This window comes from Gracilinanus agilis, chromosome 6 (genome assembly GCF_016433145.1).
Source record: "Gracilinanus agilis isolate LMUSP501 chromosome 6, AgileGrace, whole genome shotgun sequence".
Classification (NCBI taxonomy): domain Eukaryota; kingdom Metazoa; phylum Chordata; class Mammalia; order Didelphimorphia; family Didelphidae; genus Gracilinanus; species Gracilinanus agilis.
This window is the reverse complement of record NC_058135.1, coordinates 10971623-10984635: the sequence shown is the minus strand read 5'-3', so window position 1 is coordinate 10984635 and position 13013 is coordinate 10971623. Positions and strand designations below refer to the sequence as shown.

The 13013-nt window shown below is 39.8% G+C and overlaps 1 protein-coding gene across 4 annotated transcripts in view; it reads left to right on the top strand.

Annotated features, from left to right (window-relative positions):
• The window catches only part of USP53 (ubiquitin specific peptidase 53), a 56684-nt gene that overhangs the window by 23956 nt on the left and 19715 nt on the right, over nt 1-13013 (top strand). For 2 of the 4 annotated variants that reach the window (XM_044680011.1, XM_044680012.1), the window contains exons 4-12: nt 2224-2337; nt 2424-2506; nt 4825-4930; nt 5366-5512; nt 7202-7351; nt 8680-8845; nt 9242-9394; nt 10890-11036; nt 11608-12346. In XM_044680011.1, the coding sequence (XP_044535946.1) occupies nt 2224-2337; nt 2424-2506; nt 4825-4930; nt 5366-5512; nt 7202-7351; nt 8680-8845; nt 9242-9394; nt 10890-11036; nt 11608-12346 (1805 nt within the window). The remainder of the gene's footprint in view (nt 1-2223; nt 2338-2423; nt 2507-4824; nt 4931-5365; nt 5513-7201; nt 7352-8679; nt 8846-9241; nt 9395-10889; nt 11037-11607; nt 12347-13013) is intronic. The other 2 variants (XM_044680014.1, XM_044680013.1) reach the window with 2 other exon arrangements.

Below are 13013 nucleotides of genomic sequence, written 5' to 3'. Positions count from 1 at the left end.
TGACAGTGGCGAGTAGAACTTCCAATTTACAATTCTTTATGTGAAGCATTTTTTCAAATGGCTATTGATAGATTAGATTTTGTTCTTTGAAAACTGACTCTTTCTATCCTTTGACCCATTTAATACTTAATCAAGTATTTATTTTAATAAAAACCTTTGCCTTCTGTCTTAGAATCAAGACTGAGCATCAGTTCTAAGACTGGAGAGTGGTAAGGATTATGCATTGGGGTTAAGTTACTTGCCAGAGTCATACAGCTAGGAAATATGAGGTTAAATTTGAACTCAGGTCCTCCCATCTCTAGTCCTAGCTCTCCATCCACTGAGCCACCATGCTGCTTCTTAATCAAATATTTATTAAGTACACCTCTTATATGCCAGGTCCTATAGAAGAATGGGACATTGTTACTTGTAAGGAGCATGTCTTCTGATGGAGGAGAGAAATACAAGTATATAAATATAAAAGGAATAGATACAAGGTGTTTGATCTCAAGGTAGTGTGAGGGAGAGGACTCTGGCATTTGGGGGAATTCAGGAATGAAAAGGTTATTGTCGAAAGCAATGAGTTTTCTGTGAAGCAGAGATGGGGAGAGCCAATGCCAAGGCAGGAGATGAAGCATCTGTCACAGGTGAAGACTAGAGATGCTGTTTTGGTACCATTTCTAGCAATCAGGAAGGGGAGTCATGGCCACTGAGGTTGTGAATTGCTTAAAAAACTAAGCAGAGGACTGTCTGTTTTAGCACAGATAAAAACAGGCATCACTGAAGTTTATTGAGTAGGGAAACAACACCATCAAGTAGATTGGAATGAGGAGAGGTTTACGGCAGGGAGGCTAATTATATTTGCTTTGATTTGTCTTAATGTATATGTGCCTTGGCTTCCCACTTGAATTGAAGTCCATCTTGAGGTTGGGAACTCCATTTTGTGACTTCTCCTGCCCCTAACATTGGCTTAAGTACACAATAAGCAACAAATATTGCTTGATTGATGTTTGTAAGTAAGAAATTAATAAGATATAATTCATATTTTTATTACCTGTAAGTATTGCTTAAAATTATAGTTACAGTGTTATAGTTTAAAAGATTTTATAGTTATACAGATTTCTACTCACTTAATGACCCATCTAAGGAATGCTTCAATGACAAGTAATCTATTCCTGAAAAGTTAAATTTTTTTCAAATTGAATGACTTAAATTGGGATAGAAAATAAGTTTCCCATCTTTAAAAATATAGTATGGTAAATCAGAGGATCTCTTTGTAAAGAAAATCACCTCTCCCATCCCCAATTTAAGTGTCGTAATTATTTTTTTTAAAACACTTACCTTCTGTCTTGGAATCCATACTAAGTGTTGGTTCTAAGGAGAAAAAAGCAGTAAAGGCTAGGTAGTAGGAATTAAGTGACTTGCCCAGGGTCACACAGCTAGGAAATATCTCAGGGCAGATTTGAACCCCAGATCTCTCTCTCTCTAGGGCTGGTTTTCTAGCCCCTGAGCTACCTAGCTATCTCTCTTACAATTCTTAATATAGCAGAATTACTCAAAGTGCAAAATACCCATATTTAAGTATTTATAAAAGTATTATTTATTGTTTTCACTGGACTCTAAATGAGTACATAAAATTTGTAAGCTCAGGAAATGACTTTTAGATTTGATCATTATCATTTGATAGTGAGGTGTTTTGTTTTTTCAATATAAGGATATTATGTAAATAGGAAGTCATATTTTTATTTATAATCTGGAAATCTGCTCCCTGTCCCTCATGGCCTGGATAAGTTGATTGTAATATTTGTTAAAGGCTGCTCCATTTTACTTTCATTTGGTTGAAGTACTTGCTGTCATTTTAGACATGGCTCCCTAAATTTCTCTTCCCACTGCCCATGCTTTCTAGTTCCTCCTGACTTGTCCCCCAACCTTAGAATATGACTTTGAGGGTAGGGACAGCCTTGGTTGCTTGTGTTTGTATCCTCAGAACTTGACATGGTGCCTAGCAAATAGTCAACACTATAGATGATTTTTCATTCATCCATTATTTGCTAATGACAAAAAGGTGACTTAACTAGACAGAATTTGCATATGAGTTTGCCAAAGAATCTCTTTTATTGGGTGTTATATTCTTTGTAAGTATTTGACTGAGAATTTTATAAAAGAAAACTCAGCACTCTTAAGCTTAGTCACTGGTTTGACCAAATTTCCTTTTGTCTTTTTTTATAACCACATCTAAATTAGGAAAATATCCTTGAGAAGATTCATTTTCACATTGTGCCAAACAGTGACTCAGACATGTGCACTTCAAAGTCCTGCATCCCTCACCAGAAGTTTGCCATGACCCTCTATGAACAGGTGAGGTGTCTTGGTTTCTTTGGCACAGTCACATTTCCTTGTTCCAACCTTCACAGACTAAAAGCCTCCTGACTTTGTATCCGTAGTGTGTGTGCCGGACCTGTGGAGCGTCCTCAGATCCTTTACCCTTCACAGAGTTTGTCCGATACATTTCTACAACCGCCCTCTGGTAAGAAGCTGTTCACTCACCACCTCTGAAATTACTGCCACAGATATTACTATGTCCCAAAGCTGCTCAAGTTTAGCCCAATGGGGAACTGTTCTCTTGGCATTGATGTTTATTACATTATTCTTTTTTAATTACTCACTGTCTTAGAATCAATACTCTTTTCTAAGACAGATGAGCACCAAGGGCAAGGCAGCTGAAGTTAAGTAACTTGCCCAGAATCAAACAGCTAGTGTGTTTGAAGGCAGATTTGAACCCAGGTTCTCCTGACTCCTGGCCTGGTGCTCAATCCACCCTGCTTCCTTAGTATACTAGGGGTGGCAGGGCCACTTCTCTCATCAGTAGAGAAAGCTCTGTGTAAGGACCCTAGGCATGCCCATGGCTACATAGCTTGTAGATGTCTGAGGCTGGTCTCCCCACCACAACTGCATTAACCTTTTCCATATGAAAAATTGGGAGGCAGAAAGTTAAATAATTTGACCAAGGTAGTGAGGAGCAGAATCAGATTTTGAACCTGTTGACTTTTTCCAGTCTATCAAACTTTGGCTCATAGGGGAGGAGAACAAAAAGAAGTATAAATCACCATTTGATGTAGTGAAAGGCTTATCTGGACTTGATTAACTGACTTAGCTGATCCCCTAATATATCCATCATTTCAAGGATGAGAAAAGATAGGACAGCCTGTGTTGGAGTGAAAAGATGGCTTGATGGAGCCATTAAGAACCAAATTGTCAGGAGGGTAATAATTTGGTTCTTATAATGTCAGAAAACATATGTTGAAAATTGTTATTACATATAACTAGAAAACTAAAATATCTTTGAATTAAAAAAATAAAATCTTAAAACAAAACAAAACAATAAATTGTCTCCCTCCCTTTCCTCCCCTCTCTTGGAGATGGTAAGTAACTTGATCTAGGTTATACATGTATTATCATGCAAAACATACTTCCATCTTGGTCATGGCTGCAAGAGAATACTCATATAAAACCAAAACCCCAAAATAAAACTATAGATAAACAAAAGTGAAAAATCATATGCATCTGCATTGATCTGCATTTCTCTCTCTAGAGATGGAGAGCATTCTTTATCATAAGTCCTTCAGAAATGTTCGAGATCTTTGTGTCACTGAGAGTGGCTACATCTTTCACAGTTGATGGTGGAGCCAGTTTAGAAAGCAATTGGAGACTGTGCAGAGAGTGATTATGATGTCACTTTGACCCAGAGCTCCCTTGGCCAGGTGGACCTCCCCCAAAGGAAGACAAAGACAGACAAATTCTGTATTCATCCAAATATTCATAGCAGTGCTTTTTATGGTACTAAAGAACTGGAAAAAAAGTACATAGAGCTCTCCATTGATTGGGGAAACAGCTAAACAAAGTGGTATGTGAATGGGATGGATTATTGCTACATGGGAAGGGTTGCAAATTCCAAGACACATTAGGAGACATACAGAAGAACAACAAAAAGAGAGGAGGAAAGTGAAAGTTCTGTCATCAGAATTACCTCACTTGGCCCTGGCCTTGAATAAGAATAAAGGAGATACAAGTATTTCTTTTCTTACTGGCAGGCACTATGAGAATGTGAGATACATATCCTTTGTACCTTAGCTTTTTTCTTTTTAAATCTTTGTTACAAAGGATAGCCAGCTGGGGAAAAGAGATGGAGAGATAATCTGAAAAAAATCGAAGTAAGCAGAAGATATTAAAAGAATTAAGAAAAAATAATTTTTAAAGGGCTAATTTTTTTATTTTTCATCAAAACATTTTAAATTGATCAGTGTAGTAGAGCCTGCCCCAAATTCACAGACTTTAGTTCATAGGAAGAACAAAATCATGAGCCCGTAAGCTTTTAGCTTATGAGAATATGAAGAACTCTCCCCATTCCTTAAAATAGCCAGGTGTTTGGGGGAACAGTTTAGGGGGGTGGGTATGACTCTCAAGGATAGATTGCCTTTTGGTTTGTGGTTTAACTCTTAAGCTATAAGATTATTTTAAAAGAATGTTTTAGGTAGGTCGCGTTTCCTCAGAGAAATCAATTTTCTAACACGTGACTTATTTTGAATAGTATTGTAAAGTTTTTCATTTTTGTGGCTTTATTAAGAAGTTTCTATGCTCTTCAAATTACTCCTTATTAATAATGAAAATCAATAGGAAATATAATTTTGATTTTTAGAAATAAACTTGATAGTGAAATTTTCAGGTAAAATCTGTTCCTATAATGGGAAGGAATATAGTTTTTATAGCCAAAGTCTTTTTATTTCTAATTTTGTGTTTTTAAAGTCTGTAGTTCGGGATTAGAAATATATTTCTTTTTGTTTTTAGTAATGAAGTAGAAAAAATGATTGAAAGACACGAACGTCTGAAGCCTGAAATGTTTGCAGAATTGCTTCAGGCTGCAAATACCACTGACGACTTTAGGAAATGCCCTGTAAGTATCAGTGGAGAAAATGGGCCTATATTTCTGGGTCGTTCTCTTTGGGTTACTGAATCTTACCTTTTAATTTTAAAATAAAATCTTTTGAAATACATATGAAATTTTCTGACCAAAACTTTCATGTTCTCTTCTTGTGACAAGGAGCCTGGTTTCCAGCCTTAAATTTTGCTCCTTTTTAAGGGATTTGATCTGTCCTTAATTAACTAGAAAATGATCAAAGAAATATAGTTGAGAAATATTATTTTAGAAAATAAATTTCCATACCATTTCAAAGTTTTGGCTTTTTAGCCTAGAATAAGTAAGTTTTCTCAATGGAATATTAACAGAATGAGCTTAATTTTTTAATAATAAAACCGTATGTAAAATATGCACGAAACTCTTCCATTTGCATTTGTTTTATAACATTACCTTGTTTTTTTTCTCCTCTAGAGTAACTGTGGCCAAAAAATAAAAATCCGCCGCGTTCTCATGAATTGCCCTGAGATTGTCACAATTGGCTTAGTCTGGGATTCTGAGCATTCTGACCTCACTGAAGAAGTGGTTCGCAATCTTGCCACGAACCTTTATCTTCCAGGGGTATTTCCATGAATCTTTTTCTATTCATGTTAATTTCTCAATTGTCCCCCCCTCTCCCTCCCTCCCCAGAGTCAGAGGAGAGGAGAGGAGAGTTAGGCTTGGGCCGAACAGAGTTGCATTTAATTGAAGCTGTGGGAGTGGTGAAGCTTGTGTTGGCTTCATCTCCCCCAGTAGCCTGGGCATGGCAAGAAGATGATTTTCCCTCAGTACCTCAGGGTTGTAGTTCAGGGATGCATTTGGTGATTGTGAACTCTATTCAGTTATTTAAAGGGTTTTTCCTATACTTTTGTCATAATACTTCTGATTTTGTTTCCTTGCTATAACTTCTTTTTTGTTTTTAAGGGGGACTTTTGATCTAATTCTGATATTGGCAGGCACTTTGGTCTGGTGGGAGGGATTGCTGGATTTGGAGTCAAATCACTGAACTTTGAACTCTAGTTTATTTACTTACTACCTTTTTGACTTTGTGCAAATTACCCTCTATGGGCCCAATTTCTCCCTTGGTAAATAAAATAAAAGAGGTGATGGATTGCCTTTGCACCACCAGTCTGTATTTTTTAGTGCCTTATTTAGGGCACTGCCCTTGATGAAGTCCTCCCATAAGATTACAGACCTGAACAGGAAGGAACCCTAGAGGCCATTTAATTCAACTTCCTTGATTTTACAGATGAGAGAATTAAGGCTGAAGAGGATAAGTGACTTAGTTAAGGAAGCATCAGTGTTATAGGGGTAAACTACAAGTCCTCCGAGTCCTGAGCTTGTATTCTTTCCCTTCTTCCACACTGGCTCCCTAAGATAGAGTGGCATGGCTTTGAAGCTGGATGGGAATAAAAGGTTACTAACTCAGTCTGGCCATGATAATATAATCTGATTCTTAGATATAGGCATATTTCAGAGATACCATGTTTGGTTCCAGACCACCACAATATAGTGAATGTTGCAATAAAGAGAGACATGTGAATTTTGGGTTTCCCAGTTCATATAAAAGTTATATTTATACTTTCCTGTAATCTTTTAAGTGTGCAGTAGTAGTATGTCTAAAAAACCCTATATTTATATATACCTTAATTTAAATATACTTTGCTACTAAAAAAAAATGCTAATCCTCATTTGATCCCTTCAGTGAGTCGTAATCTTTTCATAAATCATGTGAATAGGAAAATAAATCACAAATAATGTGAATAGGAAAATAAAGGGGGAAGTATGGAGTTTAGGCAACATTTTCACTTATTTCACAGAATTTGTTTATTACTTCACTAGAAATTTGGGTAGCAGAGGATCTAGATTAGGGCTAAAGGGATTTGGGAGTTCAATGAGTCAACCTCCTGTCCTTATCAATAAGGAGAGACTGAGGCCTAAAGAATGAAGAGGCTTCCTCATATTGTACATCTTTCAAGTTTCAGAGAGGAGATTTGGAAACAGATCTTCCTGACTCCAGATCCAATATTCTATCCTCTCTACCAGGGAATTAGACTTAATAGAATTGGGATCTGGATTTAACGTTGTCAGCAGTAGTAGGGTCTTTACTATTACTGTATACTGTATATTGGTGAGTGACCGTGATGGTGACAAGAGGCCAAAGTTTCTGTCACGGTGACTGAGTAAAGGAAGGGATATTGGAAGCCTCTTGCCTCTTTTTTAAGCCATTGTGTCAAATTGCCATTACTAATGACCGATTCATTTGTAAAGTTGTTTTATAGGGTAACTGATGAAAGCGCCAAAACTAGTGAGCTTCATCTTGTTGGTATGATCTGCTACACCAGCCGACATTACTGTGCCTTCGCTTTTCATACCAAGAGTTCCAAATGGGTCTTTTTTGATGATGCCAATGTGAAGGAGGTAAGAAGGGCTGCTTTGGGCTCCCGGTTGACCAATCTGACCTTTTTAACTATTTCAGCTGAGCCACCCCTCACTGTCAAAGGGAATACCCTTGGAGTATTATGGCAGAATTAGAGCTTTTTTTTTTCTTTTTATACAGTTTAAATATTTTATCACTACCTTGGAAAATATGCAAGTCTCTATGATAACACAAACCAGTAGTCTGACAGGCTTTAGTGTGTAGCAATGTATGCCAGGCCTCCATGAGGAAGGAGGCTCTGGAAAAATGCCATAAAACCCAGGACACAGGATGCTTGCTTATTTATTGCCTGTGGCCACATGTCTTGGGATAATTGCAAGCATTTGGAGAAGTGTACATGGGTCTGGTTTAATAATCAAGAGTCATCTCAAGTCTCATATCCCAAAGTGTACAGCAACTCATGAAGACAGGCTGCAATCATAAGTAAAGGGAGTGCTCACACTGTCCTCTGTATATTGCTGGCCCATTCCCAGGAACAGGCTCATTGTTTGATAAAATGTCTTCATTCCTCATTTGATCCAAGACTTTGTCGATATGGCTATTCCCTTTATTTATGTTGACTTGGATTTGAAGTTCTCTGTCTTAGAAAGTTTACTATAGAAAAAAAATCATTCTGCTGTGACCAAATATCTGGTGATGCCAGGTTCTTTGAACTAAACTAGGATGTCCACTGAATAGCAGTTTTCAGGCATGCTGCCAGGTTTCCGACCAAACTAGGTTAGATCTGACAGGACGGGTCCTCTCTTGACATGCTATGCAGGATCTTGGGGTCCCCACTGTGCCAAGGTAGAAAAGGGAGGGGCACTGACTAAGGTTGTCATTGAAGAATTCAAAACCTAATTGTCTTAAACTCATGGATGGTTGTGAGTATGAATGGCTCATTGAAGTTGTTTCTGTACTGTACCTACATAGATAGGTAAACTCTAGATAAATGAAAGATTAATTTTTAAAAAAGAAAAACACTTTGATGTACTCAGTTTTTATTTTTAATAGTTAAAGTAACACTTTTTGACTTTTTTCCCTAAACAATAATCTAGTTGAAGTTGGTAGTGGGAAAACGGGCCACTGATTTTGTAAGTAAATTCCTTGTAACTTAAAAACTTTCTCCATTTTGTGCCTATGATCCACTTTTGACACTGACAACTCCCTGCGTGTAGGATGTCACTCATGAATTAGTTTTGGTGGGTCAGCAGCTCCATGGGAGTTGGAGATGGCAGTCACCTTTTATGTCCCTTTTTCTTTAAGGATCATTAATCCTGAGTTCATCTAATAAGTGTCCTGTAGATTATTTACCTTGAAACCTTTTTAGGTTGGGACTAAATGGAAAGACGTGGTCTCCAAGTGCACCAGATGTCATTTTCAGCCACTGCTTCTGTTTTATGCAAACCCGGATGGTTCTGCTGTGTCCACTGAAGATGCTCTTAGGCATGTCGTCTATTGGTCCCATTATAAAACTACTGCTGAGGAGGATGCAGGTAAGCTTTGCTCTCATTGTTTGCATGAAATGTTTAGTAGACTCCTCGTGACACAAAGAACAATGTGCCACCAAATGGTTCATTTGTTTGGGAATTGGGAAGACCTGTATGCTGGTCTCTTTTATGAAGTTCCACGGAAGATTGGTAGATCATTAGTTCCAGCGATTCCTAGAGATTGCAGAGGCATCTGAAGCCTTCTGTTCTGGAAATTAGAATTAGCTTGGCACCTCTAGCTCCTTGCCCAGTGTTGCTACTGCTTAGGTCACTGGATGCTGCAGAGGCCCAGATAAAATAGCTTGTTAATCTTGGTGTAGAAGCTTATTTTAAGAATGCCCAGAAAAGAAGGATTTTTTTGTTCATATCATCTTTAAAAATGTTAACATATCTCTTTCCAAGGTTTTGAGAGGCCCTCAACTCATAAACCAGAGAGTACCAAAGAAAATGGATATGGTGACCAGGCAAAGCAGAGAACCAATCAGAAGTTGCATGTAGATGACACTGTGGGTTTGATTCGCAGCCCTCTTCTGGCAAGTGGTGGCAGAGGACCAGGTGTGTGTATGGAGGGGAAGGGGGGTGCCATTTTGTCCTTTGGAATGTAGCCCAGCTGTTATTGAAACCCCCAGATCCTAGCATTGTAGCCCCAACTTCCTTATTTTGTTATGTTAGCAAGGTGCTCAGCTAATGTTATCTTGCCACCGGGGCAGTGTAAGGTTCTGTGTTTCACAATCTAGTTCTGTTTTGATATCTTTGTTGTTCTTAAGGCTCATTTTTCATTCAGTAATTATTGAAACTATGAAATCAGCATTTTGCAAGGCCCCACTGGGTCAAGTGGGTTGTCCAAACCCTGTAATATAGAGTGGGGATCTTATGTAATTTAGGACTCCTGGTCTAAGTAATGGGAGGATCCCCCTCAGATCTCATCCCACCTTTACTGTTTCATCCATGGCTTTCTATATATCTTAGAATCTGAGATTTCAGATTTCAAGGGACCTTAGAGGTCAATTAGTCTCACTTTATAGAGGAGGAGATTGGGGGGGGGGGTTGGCCTGGAGAAGGATTCAGCAGCTGCCCAAGGGCTCCCAGAAAGTGAGTAGCAGAGCTGGGATTTGTCCCATCCTCTTGGTGTGTCTACCACCCGGTGTGGGGGAATTCTTTCCTGGGTTCCCCCTTTCTTCCATGGGACAGTAAGCAGGACCTTTTTAGGACTCATTTAGAGTGTTGAGTTTGAGCTGAACTACATTGTAATGTTGAAATCCCCAAATAAGCAGGGCAGCCCATCAGTGTTGTGGGGAGTGGTGGAGATGCTTTAGAGTCATTGTTTGTTCTTGACCCAATTCCTAGCACTGTCAAGCTCTGCTTTGTGTGCCTCCACAATCATTTTTTTTTTTTTAACCCTTACCTTCTGTCTTAGAACTGTATCAGTTCCAAGGGAGAAGAACAGTAAGGGCTAGGCATTAGGGGGTTAAGTGACTTGCCTGGGATCATATAGTTGGAAAGTATCTGAGGCCAAATTTGAATCAGGAACTCCCCATCTTCAGGCCTGACTCTATCCACTGAGCCACCAAGCTGTCCCTACAGTCAATTTTTAATGAAGATTATAATTCATGTAACTTCCATTTAAAATGAAACAAATCATGGTACTGTGTTTCCTTTGGTTGGGAAATCCATAAATTCCAATCATGATAACGTTCATTTTGGTTTTGCCACAAATATCTTTATTGTGCATTTTTGGCCTCTAGAATGGCTCCTCTTACCAAAAATAGGAACCAGGATTCAACACTCTTATCTATTAAAAAAAAGACTCAGACATGAACACTTAACATAGCTTCTGTTTGTTTTAGGCTACATTTATTCTAGGGCTGATGGCTGCTGGCTTCAGAGGCACATATTGGGGCCATTTTTAATTCTGATATGATAAATAAGGTTCTTGCTTTGATGGCATATACACATTTTAAATATTTCAATGCTAAGATTTTCCCTGGTTTTTCAAGTTGCAGAGGAAAGTCCTCATATTCTTTCATGATAAAAATGGTTCTTTTCACAGTTAAGTTTGGTCCTAGTGACCAGAGGGACAAGCTAAGAGACATTTCTAGAGAATGTGCCCAAAGAGCTATTGAGCAGAAAAACTTTCTCTCGTCACAAAGAAGAGAGTTGGAGAAGGAGCAGAGGAGAGATCTTGGGAGATACCGAGGTGAGTGACCAGTGTTAGAGCATACACTTTATGGAAGCACTCCTGAAAATTGGGTTCGGGCTGAATGCTGGCTCTGCTTTTCAAATGTGTGTTGTGCCTCTTACCATCCCTCCCCTCTCTTGCTCCTGATCTCATTTTGGTTGGGGTACTTGTGTCTTAAAGACCACTTTAGAAACTCCTTTAGGAGGAGCAGCCAGGTGGTTCAGTGGATAAAGAACTGAGCCTGGAGACAGGTCCTAGGTTCAACTCTGGCCTCAGACATTTCCTGGCTGTGTGACCCTGGGCAACCTCCATTGCCCAGCCCTTACTGCTTTTCTCCAATGGACTTGATATTTAGTATCTATTCTGGTACAGAAGATAAAAGTTTAAAAAAACAAGGAAAGAAACCCCTTTGGAGTTATAGTACCATTGTGTATGCTGAGGCACCCTCACCCTGGCAGGCAAACATCACAAGCATCCTAAGCCAGTATTAGAGGCACCTGCAGGCAAGCACTCCTCCCTGCAAACAGCACATAATTCACATGTTAAAAAGTGACTCCACAAAGCTAACCTTGCTTATCTTACTTTTAAGATTTGTCTAACGAGGACCTATCTCGCCTCAAGTCTGGGTCACCTGTCATGGCCTCAGCAAATGGATTCAGGCAGTCCAGCGGCCAGCCTGGATACTCCAGCCAAGGTAGAGGGTCTTCCCGCCATGATCGAGTCACATCCCAGAGCCGGACCTCCACACAAATGCCAAGTTCAGTTAAGCCACAGTTCCTGGCTTCAGGGGAAAAGGCATCCAGCAAAGGTAAGGGAGATGGTGCCACCGGATATGATACAGACAGCAGCCAGGACTCTCGGGATAGGGGAAGTACCTGCAGTGGCAGCAGCAGCCGCAGCCGGGCCCGCAGCTGGAAGCCAATGCGAGAGACTCTGAATGTGGACAGTGTGTTCAGTGATGCCGAAAAGAGACACGCCACTCCCAGGCACAGAGCAGCCAGCAAATCCAAACACAGCCAAGAGCAGAGAGTGAACAACTGGTCTAAAGAGCCACCCAAGCAGAAAGGCCTGATGACTATCTATGAAGATGAAGGAAAGCAGGAGACAGGAAGCAGGAGTTCACTGGAGTCTTCTGGGAAAGGCCCTGAGAAAGGGAAAGGCCCCATGGAGACCAAGGCTCCTGGCGACAGTGGGCAGATGCAACGGACCGAGTCTGGCTATGAGAGCAGCGATCGGGTCAGCAATGGCTCCACCAGCTTGGACTCCCCACTCCTAGAAGGGAATGGCACAGCCATCCTCAGTGGCACGAGGGAAACCTGCCCTGGCAGGTAAGTAAACATGCATTACTAAAATTAAACCATCTGTCTGCACTGTCTATTCTATTTCCTTAAACAAACGTTTATAGAGAGCTGCAAATTCATATTTTTAAAAAAGGTCTGTTTTCTTCATATTTGGAAATATTTATCCAAATGTAGAAGTACTAATTCAGTATAATCCAAGATTAAATCGGGATGTCTGTGTTCAGAACTACCCCCAAATGTCTAAATGAACCTATAAAATGAAAAGACTAGAGGGGACACGTGAAGGGCCATTCTGTCTCAGACTCTGATTCATCAGGCTCTTGTCGACATTAGGTGAAAGTATCACAAAGGCAGCTAGGTGGCATCGTAGTGCATAGAAGGCTCATCTTCCTGAGTTCAAGACCAGCCTTAGACACTTCATAGCTGTGTGGCCCTGGGAAGGTAACTCAGTCCTGTTAGCCTTGGTTTCCTCATCTGTAAAATGAACTAAAGAAGGGATGGCAAACTGCTCCAGTAACTCTGCCAAGAAAACCTCAAATGGGGTCACAAAGAGTTGGACACAACTGAGACAACTCAGTAACAGTCACTCCATTTCAAGTTTGAAAAAGTCCATGAGGAAGATGAAATGTCATCCTATGTTTTAAATCATTTCGATAGCATTTATACTCCAGTTTGGTGTTTGGTTTTGGGGTAG